Below are 19,091 nucleotides of genomic sequence, written 5' to 3' on the forward strand. Positions count from 1 at the left end.
CTTAGAATGCATAACATTCTTAAAAAACAGGGAAATGAAGTATTTAATAAATTACAAAATTAATATATTGATAACCACATAATAAAACATTAAGTACAAAGCAAAGTTATAAAGACAGGCCAAGATACACTCTAAAATATTTTAGCAGTCCAAATGGATAAAAATAAAGTTATGAGCAAACAGACTACATACAAAATTTTCCAACAGCTTTTCTATCTCATTGAGCACAAAAGCCAATGTCCTGTGATTGCCCACATGCTTCTCCTGGTCCGACCTGGCCCCATCCATCTGACATCATCTGATGTGACCTTCTCTCTGATGTCTTCTATCTGATGTCATCTGCTACCTGACATCATCTATCCAGTGCCATCTATCTGACATCATCAGCTATCTGACCTCATCTTTCTGACATAATCTACCTGACTTCGTCTCTCTGACATCGTTTATCTGACATCATCTGCTCTCTGATGCCACCTTCTCTCTGATGTCATTGGCTATCTGACATCATCTATCCAGTGACATATGCTCTCTGAGATCACCTATTCAACAGCATCTATCTGACATCATCTGCTCTCTGATGTCACCTCTCTGACATCATCTATCTGATGTCATCTATCCGATGTGATCTGCTGACATCATCTATTTGACACCATCTATCTGACACTATCCATCTGACACCATCTGCTCTCTGGTGTCACCTTCTGTCTGATGTCACCTTCTCTCAGATGCCATCTTCTCTCTGATGTCATGTATCTGACACTATCTCCCATCACTCACACCAACCCCCCACCCCGGCCCACCAGGAAGCACGGCCTTGCTGTTCCTTTAACATCTGAGCAGGCTCCTCCTTCCTGGCTGCACCTCTGCCTGGAACGTTCTTCCCCAGGGGTCCACAGAGCTTGCTCTCCCCTTTCTCCAGATCATAGCTCCAATGTCACAATGCCAGGGAGAACGTCCTGATCACCCTACAGGGCAACATCCCCCCTCCTAACTCCCTGACCCCCAGCGTCCCACAGTCTCCACCTGCACTGTTCTCCACTTGTCATCACCACCTGATGTGTTTTTATACAAATCTATCTATGTGTGTCTTATTGTCCACTTTCCACCCTCCCCTGCTGGACTCTCAGTTCTGGGAGGCATAGACTTTATCTGTTTTGCTCCCCATTGTACCCTTGCCCTCTATGCTGGGGCCTAAGCACAAACCAAGGGCTTGATAAAAATTTGTTAAATGCATTGACACCTCCAAATTCTGAGGGGTCCTCTCTCCTGGGGTCCTGGTACCCCTCCAACATCCCTTAATGCTCTATTTGTGTGCAAAAGAAAAAGTGAATAGAACACAGATGGCTACAAATGAAAGATGAGTTGCCCATGAGCAGGACATTGGGGAGGAGGCAGGTAAAAACAATCTCAGAGAGGAACCCAGACCAGGGTGGTAGGATGGGAGGACAAGCAGGAAGGGGCTTAGAACAGCACCACGACACCAAAGGCTTCAGTCCTGCCTACCTCCCGGGCAGCAAGGTAGACATTCTGGTGGACAGGTGTTGTTTTTGTTTTTGTCTAGGCTTCAACTATGATGTTAAATGAATACTTCAGGGAGAGGATGAGTAGAGAAGCTGCAGGTCAGATCTGTCTTTCCATGTCTGCTTTCAAGAGGGCGAAGGATAGCGTCCATACACTAGATGTAGTATTCTGTAATAGCATTAACTCAGCCAGATGCTGTGCCAGTCATACATTTAAATCCCACAGGAATAAAATCTGATTTACAGACACTTGTTAAAAGTTATTTTATATGGAAAAAATAAATGCTTTCTTGGAGGGGTGAATTGCTTCATGTTACACAAGCAAATGTGCCTGTTTGGTTAACCTGTTCTGCACAGTGACAAATGACTCCCAATGGCTGAGTTGGCCGATCCGCTTGGGCCAGCTCCTGGCCCAGGGGCTAACGTGGCTGTGGTCTCTTTCTGTAAGAGCCCTTCATCAGGGATCTATCTCTCTAAGAAGGAAAGACAAGCAGATGGAAAGCTCCAGTGATGGAGCTGGGCTCAGAGAGGTCCTCTTTACCTGGCGTGGTGATCCCCAGGGCCCACCACATTCTTGGGCTCAGCTATAGCTTGGGTAAAAGCTGCGTATTTTGGATACGCAAAGAAGTGGTCTAACTGGTAATTATGAGTTGTTGTTGTTGTTTTAATTGAGGTTAATACAATGTATGAAGTGCACTAATCCGAAGTGGAGAACTTAATTTCTTTTTGGTATGTATATACCTGTGTAGCTACATATGGGACATTTCCGGCATCCTATAGATTCCTCACGTACCTTCTCAGTTTATACCTCTCCACCAAGAGGCAGGAGCCCTGGTGGTGCAGTGGTTAAGTGTTAGGCTGCTAACCAAAAGGTTGGCAGTTCGAATCTACCAGCTGCTTCTTAGAAATCCTATGGGGCAGTTATACTCTGTCCTGTAGGGTCGCTATGAGTCAGAATCAAGTTGACAACAACGGGTTTGGTTTTCTGGTTTGACACCAAGAGGTAACACCTATTCTGTCTTCTGTAAACATCCATTAGCTTCAGTTGTTTAGACTTTCATACAAATGCAATCGTATTGGCTATGCCTTTCTGTGGCTGGCTTTACCCCCTGTTCATGTAATGACGATGATTCATTCAGTGGCAAGTATTTATTGAGTACCTACTAAATACCCCCACCCTTCATTTGTCAGTTTGTTGTACTGTGGCAGCTTGTGTGTTACTGTGATACTAGAAGCTATGGCACCAGTATTTGAAATACAAGCATGGTCACCCATGGTGGACAGGTTTCAGCAGAGCTTCCAGACTAAGACAGACTAGAAAGAAGGACCTGGTGGTCTACTTCTGAAAAATTGGCCATTGAAAACCTTGTGAATAGCAGCAGAACATTGATTGATAGAGTGCTGGAAGACAAGTCCCTCATGATGAGCAAGTCCATGAGAGCCAAAATATGACCTTGAGTATATCCCACCTATATTTAGAGACCATCTCAAGAATAGATTTGACACACTGAACACTAATGACCTATGACCAGATGAGTTGTGGGAGGACATCATACATGAAGAAAATAAGAGGTAATTGAAAAGACAGAAAAGAAAGAAAAAACCAAAATGGATTCAGAAGAGACTCTGAAACTTGCTCTTGAGTGTAGAGTAGCTAAAGAAAACAGAAGAAATGATCACGTGAAAGAGCTGAACAGAAGATTTCAAAGGGCAGCTTGAGAAGACAAAGTAAATATTATCATGAAGTGTGCAAAGAATTGGAGTTAGAAAACCAAAAGAGAAGAACACGCTTGGCATTTCTCAAGCTGAAAGAACTGAAGAAAAAATTTAAGCCTCGAGTTTCAATATTGAGGGATTCTATGGGGAAAATACTAAACGATGCAGGAAGCATCAAAAGAAGATGGAAGGAATACACAGAGTCACTGTACCAAAAAGAATTGGTCAATGTTCTACCATTTCAGAAGGTAACATATGATCAAGAACTGATGATACTGAAGAAGGAAGTCCAAGCTGCACTGAAGGTATTGGCAAAAAAACAAAGCTGCAGGAATTGATGGAATACCAACTGAGATGTTTCAACAAATGGATGTAGCGCTGGAGGTGCTCACTCATTTATACCAAGAAATATGGAAGACAGCTACCTGATCAACTGACTGGAAGAGATCCATATTTGTGCACATTTCAAAGAAAGGTGATTCAACAGAATGCAGAAATTATCGAACAATATCATTAATATCACATACAAGTAAAATTTTGCTGAAGATCATTCAAAAGTGGTTGCAGTAGTACATTGACAGGGAACTGCCAGAAATTCAAGCTGGATTCAGAAGAGGATTTGGAATGAGGGATATCATTGCTGATGTCAGATGGATCTTGGCTGAAAGCAGAGAATACCACAAAAACGTTTACCCGTGTTTTACTGACTACGCAAAGGCATTCAACTGTGTGGATCATACTAAATTATGGATAACATTGTGAAGAACAGGAATTCCAGAACACTTAATTATGCTCATGAGGAACCTATATATAGACCAACAGAACAAGGGGTACTGTGTGGTTTAAAGTCAGGAAAGGCGTGCGTCAGGGTTGTATCCTTTCACCATATCTATTCAATCTGTGTGCTGAGCAAATAATCCGAGAAACTATACTATATGAAGAAGAACAGGGCATCAGGATTAGAGGAAGACTAATTAACATCCTGTGATATGCAGATGACACAACCTTGCTTGTTGAAGGTGAAGAGGACTTGAAGCACTTAATGATGAAGATCAAAGACTACAGCCTTCAGTACGGATTACACCTCAACATAAAGAAAACAAAAATCCTCACAGCTGGAACAATAAGCAACATCATGAGAAACAGAGAAAAGACTGAAGTTGTCAAGGATTTCATTTTACTTGGATCCACAATCAATGCCCATGGAAGTATCAGTCAAGAAATCAAATGACATATTTCATTGGGCAAATCTTCTGCAAAAGACTTCTTTAAAGTGTTAAAATGCAAAGATGTCACTTTGAGGACTAGGGTATGCTCCTGACCAAAGCCATGGTATTTTCAATTGCCTCATATACATGCAAAAGCTGGACAATGAATAAGGAAAACTAAAGAAGAATTGATGCTTTTGAATTGAGGTATTGGCAAAGAATATTGAACATACCATGGACTACAAGAAGAACAAACAAATCTGCCTTGGAAGAAGTACAGCCAGAATGCTCCTTAGAAGCAAGGATGCATGTTACTATGAGGGACCAGTTCCTGGAGAAGGACCTCATGCTTGGTAAAGTACAGGGTCAATGAAAAAGAGGAAGACCCTCGATGGGATGGATTGATAGTGGCTGCAACAATGGGCTCAAGGGTGGTACAGGGCTGGGCAGTGTTTCATTCTGTTGCACATTGGGTTGCTACGAGTTGGAACTGACTCGACAGCACCTAACAACAACAACTATATATCCACCACCTGTCTGTCAGTTTGTCGTACTGTGGTAGCTTGTGTGTTGCTGTGATGCTGAAAGCTATGACACCAGTATTTCAAATAACAGTAGAATCACCTGCGTGGACAGGTTTCAGCAGAGCTTCCAGGATAACAGAGATTAAGAAGAAAGGTCTGGTGATCTACTTCTGAAAAGTAGCCAATGAAAACGCTAAGGATCAGAACAGGACATTGTCCAATACGGTGCTGAAATATGAGCCCCCTAGGTTGGAAGGCACTCAAAATACAGAGTGGCCACAACAATGGACTTGAGCATTCCTACAATCATGAAGATGGCCCAGGACAGGGCAACATGTCATTCTGTTGTACATGGGATCGCCATGAGTCAGAGCCAACTTGACTGAAACTAACAACACTATATACCAGGCTGGAGCTTGTGCTGGGAATACAATGCTGAAGTAACCCTCAGAGAGCTCAGAGATGGAATGCTGGGTGTGAGACAAGGTAAAACCTCAAGAACTGAAGAATGGCTGTGCCATGGTAATGTTTCTGGAACACTCCATGAGCCATACCAGAATTTCTGAGAATATGTACCCCAGTTCATTTTCTCAATGATACTAAATAGTGCAGTATTCCATCCGTTTAATGTTTATACTTTTAATCCTATTCAAGAATACTATTGCATTTGATCAGTTGTACAGATGAGGAAACTGAGGCCCAGAGAGACCATAGGACCCACATGACTTATCCAAGACCCATGGCTAATTTGGGGGCAGACCTACAGCTAGAGTCTAGGTCACCCGGTGTCTAGACTTCCTGTTCAACTATAGTAGGCCACCTCCAGAGAGGAATCTGCTGCTTCTATTTTATTACCTACAGGCAAATGGGATGGAAAAGTGGACGTTGGCATGGCAGATGCAGGAGAAAGAAAATGTAAGCATTTTAGCTCAATGTGCCGAGGGTACTTCTGGAAATTGGGAAGTGAAGCCAGAATGCCCACCTGTGCTGCAGTTCTTGTATTTCTTATTCTGTCCGTGCAAGACCAGGGCAAAGACCACCAGCAGGATGATGATCAGGCTGGAGAGCGCCACCACCAGGAGGAACCACCATTCTTCGTAGAACTGGGCTTCTACTTGCGCTAGAGAAAATACAAATACACACGTGACGCTTCACAGAAACTCCAAGTGCTGGGTCCTGACCATGAGCTGGAGTCAGAGTGGTAGGGTGGGCAGGGAGAAAGATATGATAACCCCACTCACAGGTGAAATGGAATCATTGCCCAGTCTGGGCTACTGGTGGGCTCATTAACTAAAGATTAACTAGTTTCCCGAAGTCTCTAGGTGGTGCAAATAGTTAATGTGCAAATGGTTCAGCTGCTAACCAAAAGGTTGGAGGTTAAGTGTACCCAGAGGCACCTTAAAAGAAAGGCCTGGTGACCTACTTCCGAAAAGTCAGCCATTGAAAACCTTATGGAGCACAGTTCTGCTCTGACATACATGGGGCTGCCATGAGTTGGAGTCGACTCCACGGCGACTAACAACAACAACTAGTTTCCTGGAGTCCCTGAGTGGCGCAAACAGTTAACACTTAGCCACTAACCTAAAGGTTAGAGGTTCAAGTCCACCAAAAGGTACCTGGAAGGAAAGCCCTGGCACGCTGCTTCCAATAAGTCAGCCATTGAAAACCCTATGGCGCACAGGTCTGCTCTGACATACACGGGGTCACCATGAGTTGGAGTTGACATGATGGCAACTGGTTTTAACTGTATCCAGGGACAAGGCTCAGGTCAGGGTCAGTGCCTCAGCAGGGCCCGATAAGTAAGCACAGCCAGTATCCACCTTCCGTACAGGAATCAGGCTCTGGGTTCCTCTGGCTCCCACTCCCTCTGCCCGGGAGACTTCCCTACTCCTGACTTTGCTCATCCAAACCACCCTTCATGCTTACTAGCTCCTAACTTCATCTGCTTAGAAGAGTGGTCTGGGGTTAAAGCAAGGAAGGACACAAAGTGTTCCACCTCCCTTCTCCCCAATTGCTGAGACTTCCCTCCCAGAGAGCCTGCAGAGTTAAGGATGCCTAGACCCCACTCGGGCCAGTTCCATCACGACCTCCGCAGGTAGGGCCCTCACTGGTGTTTTAACTTTCCCAGGTGATCCCCAGGTTCACCCAGAGGTGAGAACCACTGCTCACAGACACGTGGGGAGTTAGTAGGATCACACCACCGGCCTTACCTCCCCCCCACCCGAGGCTCTTAGCTACGACCAGGCCTTTGTCTCTGCAACCCCCTCCTTCTCCCGTGGCCACACTCCTGTGCCTCCTTCGAGACCCAGCCCTGATGCCTCCTCTTCTGAGAAGCCTCCCTGGATTTCCCCAGCCTAGGTCAGTTTCTCTCTCACCTGCTCCACCGCTGGCCACACCTCTGGTGACTGCAGACACATCTGTCAGCTCACTAACACCCATCTTCTCCACCTCTGTCCTGCCCAGCGTGGAGTCTAGGAGCCGGCACTACTCCACTAGTGCTTGTTGGAAAAATAGAGCACAAAGACAGGCCCTGCCCAAACAGACAGGGGCCTGTACCTCCTCATCCACTCCTGTCCACAGGAATGGCCACAGGACACAGGCTCACCCTGTCCCCCAGCTGATCATAGCCCTGCACCCATTATCTGCTCTTGAGGAGACCCCAATAAAACACGACCTCCTGTCCAGTGCTAACACCCCACCAGTGGCTTCTGGGTGCAATTTTGAATTTCAAACCTCCCAGAGCTCCCCACTCTAAGGATGTATCTGTCAGGAGGCCTGGTGGGGCAGTGGTTAAGCACTCAGCTGCTAACTGAAAGGTCAGTGGTTCAAACTCACTAGCTGCTCCACAGGAGAAAGATGTGGCAGTCTGCTTCATTAAAGAAACCCCACGGGGCAGTCCCACTCTGTCCTATAGGGTTGCTGTGAGTCGGAATCGACTCATCTGCAACAGGTTTGGTTTGGTTAGGGTTTAGGGACGCATCCACTAACAACAACATCCCTGGCTCTGCTTTGCCTAGAACACCTGCACCCAGAGGGAGGGCTTATCCCAAGACAATGCTCTGACTGGCTCTCGCATGGATCTCTGACTAGCAGGAGAGGAGAGACATTAAGACTTGCTGAAGTACCACTTGGCAGGGACATGGAGTCTGCAAGCGTCCCTGCCAGAAGAGCTGTTGGCAATCGCGGCTTGGCAGGGCTGTCTGGTAGGGAGCACGCTGCATGGAGGATGGTAGCTCTGGATGCCCTGAGATCCACACGGTTCTCCTATCACCACTTTCTCCAGGTGGCACTCAGCTATGCTGGAGAGCCCGCTGGAAGCTGAATCCCCAATATTTAAAACAAAAATATTGAAGTGGAGCTGTGCTAGTTATGTGTATGTTGTGGGGGGGGGGGCGGCGGATGGTCCTCTTAGCCTCTCATTCCTGCACCTCTTACTTACCCCCTACCCCATGTAGCCCACCAGGAGGGTGCAAAGGGAAGTGGTTTCTAAACCACTGGGGTAGCAGAAAGCGCCCTGGCTTTGAAATGGGACGGATATGGGTTTAAATTCTTGCATCATCACTTGACGTTTGGAACCTCTTCCTTTCAGAATGGTTCCATGGCACCCACGCCCCTCCTATGAGACAGGAGAGACCTTTGCCCTGAGGGTCACTGCAAGGGCTTCCTACCTGATACAGCTGTGGAGGGGCTGCTGGGCTCCCCATAGCCCACCTCGTTTACAGCCACCACGCGGAACTCGTAGGACACGCCAAGCCTCAGCGTGTCCAGGCGGACGGTGTAGGATGTGGCACTCCGTGGAATGTCCTTCACAAACATGTCCCACAAGCCTTCATCTGCAAGAGAAACCAGGACATGAGAGTCTCCATCAGAGGAGCTACCGAGTGTGGCCCTCACACCTTGGACACTGCACCCACTGCCCTGCTGGCCGCTCAGGCTGTCAGGGAGGAGGGCATCAGATCGGAGGACCAGAGGCTGGGAGGGGTCACACGGGAGATGAGGCTTTCCCCTGGGGGGTCCACTTCAGAGGAAAGGCCTGGAGATCTGCTTCTGAAAGGTCACAGCCCTGTAAACACTATGGAGCCGTTCTACCCTGCACACGTGGGGCTACCATGAGTAGGAATCAACTTGGCTGCAACTAACAACAAACAAGCTCTGATGATGCAAGCTGGGGGCAGCATTTTCTGGAATATTCCCTTGCCCCTATCCTACTCCCGTCCATTCCAGGCCTCCTGTCTGGTTTCCAGTGGATCATCTTTGGCCTTATGATGTCTCTCCCCCTTTGCTCCGTGCTGTCCCTGCCCTGTGTGTGCACCTTGTCACTCACCCTATGACCCGCCTCCTGGACCTTGGCAACAACAACCTGGAGCCTGACCTTACCAACAACTCTGGCCCTTCTGCCCCTTGGTTACCAGCTGGTTCCCCACACACCCCACACCTGTGTGAACCCTTTGGAGCACCTGGTATGTCGACCTCCCTCCTAACTGGAAATGACAGTTCAGCCGACAGGTCAGAATGACAACTTGAAACAACCCTGTCTTTTACAAACCGACTGCCAGCTCGGAGGGACGATGAAATACTCGCAACCCAGCTTGAGGCAGGAGTGGCTTGTCCGGACTTAACGTGGAATACTTTACGTCACGCTGAGCTTTCACTTATAGGTGAAAGTGCTCCAACGGCAGCTGGCCTGGAGGTGCTGGGAGTCAGGTAACCTGCACACCTTCCAGAACACCCTGCCTTGGCCCCTTTAGTCTCCCTGAGGGCAGTGCCATGGTTTCCACCTGAACAGCCACTTCCCACATCAAACTAGCAAAACCCAGCTCAGCTTCCAGCACTGCTGAGAGTGGCTTCAAAATCAACCTGCCTGGGGACCAGCTGGGTGTTTAAGCCTGGGGGCTGCCAAACAAAAGTGCAAGTTTAAAAATATGTTGCATTTATTTCAACCCTGGCATATATGAAAAATTAACAGAATTGAAATTAAAGCCAGGCAATTGCAATGAAGAGAAGGAAGAAGTATCGGGGTTGGTTCTGAGTTGTTTACCCACAGGACACAGGCAAATGTGATCAACAGGTCTGTCATCAAACAGGAGGTGGGGCAAACCAGTGCTTACGGTAACAGTGTTCACAGTCACCAGAAGGTGGACACAGCCTACGTGTCCATCAACAGACAAATGGATAAGCAAAATGTGGTCCATCTATACAATGGGATATTACTCAGCCATAAAGAGAAACCAAGTCCCGAGACCTGCTACGACATGGACGAACCTTGAAAACATGATGCTGAGTGAAAGAATCCAGACACGAAAGGACAAATATAATATCATTCCACTTACATGAGACACCTAGAAGAGGCAAGTGCATAGAGACCAAAATTTATTCGTGGTTACCCGGGGCGGGTGGGAGGGAGAAGGGAAACTACTGATTAAGGGGCACTGAGTTTCTGTTAAGGGTGTTGGAAAAATTTAGAAATGGATAGTGGTGATGGCTGCACAACATAATAAATGTAATGAATGCCACTGAATTGTACATTTAGCAATGATTAAAATGGCAAATTTTGTTATATATACTTTATCACAATAAAATTTAAAGTAATAATGTTTTGAGAAAGGAAGTAGGATATGGCCCCTTAGACAAGTGATTTCTCATGGTTCTTCCCTGGGTCAGGCTTCCTTGGGCTGACCTGAGACTGCAATCTGAGGATGAGTTTGCATTTGGGGGTGACCCAGGAACACCAGCTGGAGGAAGGAGGAGAGGAGGCAGCAGTAAGGGCACATCCTCAGGCAGAACGCCACTATGGGCACAGAGCTCTGTCCTGGGGAACCCAAGGAGAACAGGCATCTGAGACCTACCTGCCCTGCGCGAAGGGGCACAAGCACGTGTCCACCCACCCCGTGTGCAGTGGTTAAAGGCACCCCTTGGTGCTGGAATTTTCAGGACTTTGGGCCAGGAAGGAACAAGGAAGGTATTCCGATCCTGGTAGGGGGCAGGCAGGCAGCAAGTGACTTGTGGAAAGTCCTGGGGATACAAGTGGTACATAAACTGTATCTGCTACATACTCCTCCCACAAGACTTTTCTCAGGGGAAAGCAGAAACAAAGGCATTGAGTCATTTAATGGATGGTGTATGTCTTAGTTATCTAGTGCTGCTATAACAGAAATACCACAAGTAGATGCCTTTAACAAGGAGAAATTTATTCTCTCACAGTCTAGAAGGCTAGAAGTCCGAATTCAGGGTACCAGTTCTGGGGAAAGGCTTTAACTCTGTCGGTTCTGGGGGGAAGGTCTTTGTCATCAATCTTCCCCTGGTCTAGGAGTTTCTCAGTGCAGGGACCCTGGGTCCAAAGGATGCACTCCACTCCCGGTGCTTCTTTCTTGGTGGCATGAGGTCCCTTTCCTCTCTGCTTGCTTCTCTCTTTTATATCTCAAAAGAGATGGACTTAAGATACAACCTAATCCTGTAGATTGAGTCCTGCCTCATTAACATAAATGCATCTAATCCTGCCTTATTAACATCATAGAGGATTGACAACACATAGGATAAATACATCAGATCACAAAATGGAGGACAACCACACAATACTGGGAATCATGGCCTAGCCAAGAAGACACACATGTTTGAAGAACACAATTTAATCCATAACAGTGTCCTTCACCTACAGAACCCTTGGGTGGTGCAAATGGTTAACACACTTGGCTGCTAACCTAAAAGTTGGAAGTTCAAGTCTACCCAGAAGTGCCTTGGAAGAAAGGCCTGGAAATCTACTTCCAAAAAATCAGCCAATGAAAACCCTATGGATCAAAACTACTGCTCTGAAATAAATTTTTAAATCTTAAACCAAAAATATCCCCTGAAGTCTTTTTAAAACCAAACAGTAGTTTAGCTTAACTAGTAAAGAATGTCTGCCTAGAGCATTGTGCTCTTTTAAATAACTTCCTATATGGGATCATATTAACAACAGCAACCCGAAAGGTCAGATTGGAAGCTTCGGGGGCAGTGAGTTTATGTTAACGTGGGAGGAACAATTTGGAAAAGGAGAGTGAGAATAGTTGCACAACTTGAAGAATGTAATCAGTGTCACTGAATTGCACATGTAGAAATGGTTGAACTGGTGTATATTCTACCATATATATTCTCAGCAACAACAACAAAAATAAATTATAAAAAGAGAACCCTATGGAGCACAGCTTCAGTTTTGCACAGAGGTGGGCTATTACTAAGCAAATGACAACTCAAAGGCAGCAATAGCATCACAGTTAAAAGGACAGACTCAGGAGCTAGATCCCCTGGGTGCAAATTCTGGCTCCCCTGAATTAGCTGTGTGACTTTGGGCAAATGCCTTCACCTCTCTGTGCCTTCTCTGTAGTATGGTGGTAGCAAAGTTATCTGCATCATCGGTTTGTTGCAAGGATTAATTACATTACTATTTATAAAGTGCTCGGGACAGGGCCTCATGCACAGTAAACACCAGACAAATGTTTGTAAAACAAAATATAAATCTGCATCTCTAAGGAGGTGGTTTGGTGGGAAAGTGGTCTCAGAGTTCAACACATTTGCTTGAAATCATGACGCTTCGTGAATTATATTTTCTTTTATCAGCACAGGTCTGTGATCTTCTAAAAAGAACATCCATGTGGGAGGAAACGCAAATATGCAAACACACATCCCGACAGTGTTATGGAATGCTGAGGGTGATCCCTAAGCCAACCTTATCATGCACCTCAGAACACCAAATATGCTCCCATGGATTAGCCCTACAGTAAACAGTAAGAAAATTGCTACTGTATAAGTCCATATTTGTATAGGATTTATAGTTTGTACTAATTGAGTCCTTATAGTCACAGGTTAATGAAGGATAGATGTGAATGAGATTTCAAAGGTGCAAATCTCTGCACAGGGTGAAATGTAGCCCAATGATTATTTATTTCTAAATATTTACATTTAATTTCTCACCAAGAAACTCATTACTGCTAATAGCGTAAAAATGGCAAGCCACAGCATAAACCTTCTTTTCTAAGAACATACTGACGCTTGGGCATGGAATGATGGTTGCGATTTATACCTGAATGATCAGGGAATAAAACACAAAGTGGGGTGAAGGGTGTGTGTGTTTATTCTGCATGACCACCCCTCTGCCTGGAGAGACCAGGTGCCCCCAACCTCTCCCCACCCCATTCATTCACACATTCATTATATCCACACATATTTAAGTGCCCACTCTCTGGCCATGTTCTATGCATCAGGGAATCAGATGAGACAGCTGCTCTCAATGAGCTTATAGGCTATGGACAGGGGGTGAAGGAAAATCAGCAAGGTCACTCCATCCTTTCAGGCTCATCTGTTTGAAGCCAACCTTGACTCCAGGCCTATACCCTAGGAGGAGATGGCTGCCCCCTCCTATGGGCTTCCATTGCACTCATGACATCACACTTTACCTGCTGACCTGTCTGTTTGCACCACTAGGCTCTCAGGTTTTTATGTGTTGACATCATCCATCTATCCATCCATCCTTCCTTACATCTTTCCATCCATCCCTCCATCTCCCATCCATCCACCCATCCATCCATCCATCCATCCACCATCCATCTCTCCATCCATCCATCCTTCCACCCATCATCTCTCTATCCATCCACCATCCATCCATCTCTCCCTCCACCCACCCATCCATCACCCATCTATTTCTCCATCCATCCATCCTTCCATCACCCATCCATTCATCTTCTATCCACCCATTCATTCATCCATCATCCACTCACCCCTTCATCCATCCATCATCCATCCATCCCTTCATCCATCTCCCATCCAACCAACCATCCATCCCCATCATCTATCCATCCTTCCATCTCTCAGTCCATCTGTTCATCTCTCCAGCCCTCCATCCCTGCATCCCTATGGCCTCTCACAGGGCCTAGTACTACCACAGTTTATTTAGTGCTATGAGCAAGTCAGAGTCCCTGAGTGGTGCAAATGTTTAATGTGCTCAGCTGCTAACAAAAAGGTTACAGGTTTGAGTCCACCCAGAGGTGCCTCAGAAGAAAGGCCTGAAAAATCAGCCGTTGAAAATACTGTGGAGCACGGTTCTAACCTGATTCACACGGAGTCGCCATGAGTTGAAGTCGACTCCACGGCAACTGGTTCCGGTTAATGAGCAGTCACTGTTCTAAGGGCTTTAAATGTTGAATGAATTGTGGGGTGTTTTTTTCCCCAAAAAAGATAGGCAATTTTATGCTGTAAAAGAGGCGAAAGACAAAAAGATAGACTCTCAAAAACTGGATGCTGCTTAAAACCATTGCAATTAAGGGACTAAGAGCGTGAAAGTCGTTCTCAGACAGTTCTGAGTGGAAGGTCTACTCTCTTTCCAGAGCAGGATCTTTGAATGTCCTTTGCATTAATGTTTCTATAATGCTCTCCTGCTACAGAGGGGGGAAAAAAGTGATATTCTCCTTCCTCTGCCATCACCTAAAGGCCACATTTTATTTTAAGCACTCTGCCATAGCTCCAGGAATTGTGTGCATTTTTCATAAAAACATTTTAAAATATTGATACAGAATCTCCACACAGAGCGATTTTGCAAACCATTTACACTGAAAAATGTGGTGAGGGGGGAAGAAAGTCATACCAAGAGAACTTCCATCTGAATTAACTGAAGAAAATGTTCGCATTTTTATTCCACTTAATTCCGTCTCTCCAAAATTAGCACATTCAGCATCTTAAAGCCAAGTTGTAACTCCGTGGGCTATTTATCCATACTAATATTTACACTAAAATTCTCACTGGGTGAGAAGAAAACCTTGGCAGCTGCTAAAGCATCCACTTTATTTCCCAACTATGGATTGTTTTGCTCATTTGTATGATTTGGTTAAATATCTCAACAAATCAGCGATATAGAAAAGTATCTCTAAAATTAGGGGGGAAAATAACATTACAGAACTATTAGCAATAATGAGATTTGTGCAGCTGATTTTCCATGCACCAGGATAATCCCCAGTGCCTTGGTTTCCATCTCAGTCAACACTCATGGTTTGTAAAAAGCAATTCTGGTGTATAATTCAGCTGGCTCTCAATGATCCAGGCCAGACTCCCCCCGGAACCTTCAGGAGACTCCAACCTAGCTCTCCTTCCCCACTTTGGAGCCTACTGAGTCACCGCCATGGTGAAACTGGCCCGAGAACAGTCATGATGCCCTCTGATGCCACATCCAAGTGGCCTCTGAGGATCCCAGTGCCGCACCCCCTGCTGGGGCTAGGGCTTTGCCCTTTCTGGGGGTCATGTCTACCTTCAGGAGGGAGCCCCCTACCCTATGTCTGTGGTAAGGGGGCTCCTGGCAGTAGAATGAGTCCAAACCAAACCTGCCTGCTGGGTCTCCCCTTCCTTCTTGGACACTTAAAGCGACACCTTTATGGATTCTTGTTACTGAAATACAGTTGGAAAAATGCCACCACAAGCTAAGAATGAAGGGAAGTCACTGAGAAATCTTGCTGTTGTTCACTGCTGTCAAGTCGGCCCCCAACTCATGGTGACCCCATGCACTATAGAACAAAACGCCACCCAGTCCTGCACCATCTTTATGATCAGTTGTGGATCAGACCTTTGTGATCATAGGGTTTTTATTGGCTGGTTTTCAGAGGTAGATTACCAGGCCCTTCTTCCTACTCCATCTTAGTTTGGAAGCTCCACTGAAACCTGTTCAGCATCACAGCAACATGCAAGCCTCCACTGACAGGTGGTGACTGCGCATGAGGTGTGCTGGCTGTGAATCAAACCTAGGTCTCCCACATGGAAGACGGGAATTCTACCACTGAACCATAAATGCTTCACTCACTGAGAAATAAACCTTGCAAAATATTCCTAAATAAACCACACTCTGTCGTCTCAAACCTAAAACCCTGTCAGCCTTAGAAGGAAAGAGCAGTGGGAATCATAGGCACCAGTTTAGCTCCCAACGGGTTAGTTTTTCTCTAAAAATATAAACGATTTCCTTTCACTTCCTTTACAGCATGCTTTCTAGTAAAAAATGGGAAGTGGCTAATATCAAACACCCCTGGAAAAAGAAATCCTTTTGTCTTAGTTAAGGAGCCCTGGTGGCACAGTTGTTAAGCACTTGGCTGCTACCTGAAAGGTCAGCGGATCAAACCCACCCAGCAGCTCCGTAGGAGAAAAGCCCTGGTGATCTGCTCTCGTAAAGATTACACCCTAGGAAACCCTATGGGGCAGTTCTGCTCTGACACATGGGGTCACCATGAGTTGGAATCGACTCAATGGTAACTTTTTTTTTTTTTTTTAATCCTAGTTATCTAGTGGTACTGTAACAGAAACACCACAAGTGAGTAGCTTTAACAAACAAATTTATTTTCTCACAGAGACAAGATGGTTGCATTCGGAGCACCAGCTCTAGGGGAAGGCTCTATCACTCTGTTGGCTCTGGAGGAAGGTCCTTGTCTCTTTCAGCTCGTACTCCTAGGTTCCTGGGCGAACATGTGGCATGTATCTTCCCCTCACTTTGTGCGTGTTAGCTTGCTTGCTTAATTTGCTTTTTATATCTCAATAGAGACTGACTTAAAATACACCCTACACTAATACTGCCTCATTAACATAACAAAGAAAACCCATTCCAAATGGGATTACATCCACAGGTCTAAAACCCATAGCCATGGAGTGCATTCCAACTCATAGCAATCCTATAGGACAGAGTAGAACTGCCCTATGGGGTTTCCAAGGCTGCACTCTTTACGGAAGCAGACTTCCACATCTTTCTTGCACAGAGCGGCTGGTGGGTTCAAACCAGGGCTTTGAACCCGTTCTTCCTGGTTGAGTCATGGCCAAGGAAGCAAAACCAGAACAGACTCGAATTTTAAAATTTGGGTGATCTGGAATCATAACCAGAATGGGAAAAATCACAGGTTGAAGCCCTGAAATGGAAGACTCGGAAGAGGCGTAGTGACCCCTCTCAGGAGCCTGATGCAGGAGATTGGATTATCGGTACGACTGTGGAGAGCAACACACATTCAAAGCCGTGTAGTTGGCCACCATCTTTGAGTGGGGCACTGCTGTTTCCAACTCCCAGCATAATCCCACAGGGAAAAGACTTGGTTGCTATGTACACTGTGGTTGTTTTCTAAGAGGGAGATTAGGTTTCTAGCAGGGCTTCAACACTAATTTTTCCTGTTCCAGTTACCGTTCTGGTTCACTCAAATTAAAAAAAAATTCAGCTCTGTTCTGCTTTTGCTTCCTCAGCCATGACTGAACTGGGAAGAACCGATTTGAAGCTCTGGTTCAAACTGCTGACCTTTCAGTTAGCAGCCAAGTGGGTTTTTTTTGTTTGTTTCTTCAAATTTCGCTGGGTTTTTTGTTTTGTTGTTTATTGTTGTAGTTTAAATGAAGATTACATTTCAAGTTAGTCTCCCATACAAAAATTTATACATACACTGTTTTGTGACCCTAATTGCTCTCCCCATACTGTGACAACACACTCCTCCTTTTCACCCCTGACTCCCCATGTCCATTCAATCAGATCCTAGTCATCTCTGCCTTCCCATCTCACCTCCGGACAGAAGCTGTCCGTTTAGTCTCTTGTATCCACTTGAGCTAAGAGGCACACTCCTCACGAATAGCACTTTATGTCCCACAGTCCAGTCCAATCCCTGTCGGAAGAGTTGGCCTCAGAAATTGTTTTAGTTCTGGGCTGATAGAGAATCCAGGGGCCATGCTTTCCAGGGACCCCCCAGTCTCAGTCAGACCATTAAGTCTGGTCTTCTTACCAGAATTTGAGTTCTGCACCCCACCCTTCTCCTGATCCATCAGGGACTCTCTGTTGTGTTCCCTGTCAGGACCGTCATTGGTGGTAGCAGGGCACCATCTAGGTCTTCTGGTCTCAGGCTGATGAAGCCTCTGGTTTATGTGGCCCTTTTTGTCTCTTGGCTAATACTTTCCTTGTGTCTTTGGTATTCTTCATTCTCCTTTACTCCAGGTGGCTGGGACCAATTGATGCATCTTAGATGGCCACCTGCAAGTTTTGAAGACTCCAGCCGCCACTCACCAACGTAGGATGCAGAAAACTTTCTTAATAAGCTTTCCTATGCCAATTGACCTAGATGCCCCCTAAAGCATGCTCCCCAGAACCCTAGCCCTGCTACACTGTCCCTCAAACTGTTTGATTGTATTCAGTAAACTTTTTGGCTTTGGTTTAGTCCAGTTGTGCTGACTTCCCCTGTAGTGTGTGCTGTTCTTCTCTTCATCTAAGATAATTCTTTATCTACTATCTAGTTAGCAAATAACCCTCACCCTCCCTCCGCACACTCATAACCATCAAAGAATGTCTTCTTCTGAGTTTAAACCTTTTCTTGAGTTCTTATAATAGTGGTCTTCTATAATATTTGTCCTTCGGTCACTGACTAAATTCACTCAGCCTAATGTCCTCCAGATTCCTCCATGTTATGTTTCACAGCTTCATCGTTGTTCTTTATCGTTGTATAGTGTTGCACTGTGTGGATATACCATAATTTGTTTATCCATTCGTCTGCTGATGAACACCTACGTTGTTTCTATCTTTTTGCTATTGTGAACAGTGCTGCAATGAATATGGGTGTGCATATATCTATTCATGTGATGACTCTTATTTCTCTACGACATATTCCAAGGAGTGGGATCGCTGGATTGTATGGTACTTCAATTTCTAGCTTTTTAAGGAAGCACCAAATCGATTTCCAAAGTGGTTGTACCATTTTACATTCCCACCAACAGCGGATAAGTGTTCCAGTCTCTCCAAAACCTCTCCAGCATTTATTGTTTTGTGGTTTTTGGATTAATGCTAGCCTTACTGGGGTGAGATGATACCTCATTGTAGTTTTCATCTGCATTTCTCTAATGGCTAATGATGGTGAGCATTTCTTCATGTGTCTGTTAGTCGCTGGAATATCTTCTTTGGCGAAGTGCCTGTTCATATCCTTTGCCCACTTTTTAATTGGGTTATTTGTCTTTTCGTTGTTGAGGTTTTTCAGTATCTTGTAGATTTTAGAGATTAGACGCTGACCGGATTTGTCGTAGTCAAAAATTTTTTCCCAGTCTGTAGGTTGTCTTTTGACTCTTTTGGTGAAGTCTTTTGACGACCATAAGTATTTGATTTTTAGGGG

General features: G+C 45.5%; 1 protein-coding gene across 1 annotated transcript in view; it reads right to left on the reverse strand.

Moving 5' to 3' along the window:
- The window catches only part of SDK1 (sidekick cell adhesion molecule 1), an 819,863-nt gene that overhangs the window by 18,655 nt on the left and 782,117 nt on the right, over nt 1–19,091 (reverse strand). The window contains exons 40-41 of the mRNA XM_004385956.1: nt 8,637–8,801; nt 5,951–6,088 (exon numbers count right to left, since the gene is read on the reverse strand). Of these exons, the coding sequence (XP_004386013.1) occupies nt 5,951–6,088; nt 8,637–8,801 (303 nt within the window). The remainder of the gene's footprint in view (nt 1–5,950; nt 6,089–8,636; nt 8,802–19,091) is intronic.

The sequence above is a fragment of the Trichechus manatus genome, unplaced genomic scaffold (genome assembly GCF_000243295.1).
Source record: "Trichechus manatus latirostris isolate Lorelei unplaced genomic scaffold, TriManLat1.0 scaffold00151, whole genome shotgun sequence".
NCBI classification, from domain to species: domain Eukaryota; kingdom Metazoa; phylum Chordata; class Mammalia; order Sirenia; family Trichechidae; genus Trichechus; species Trichechus manatus.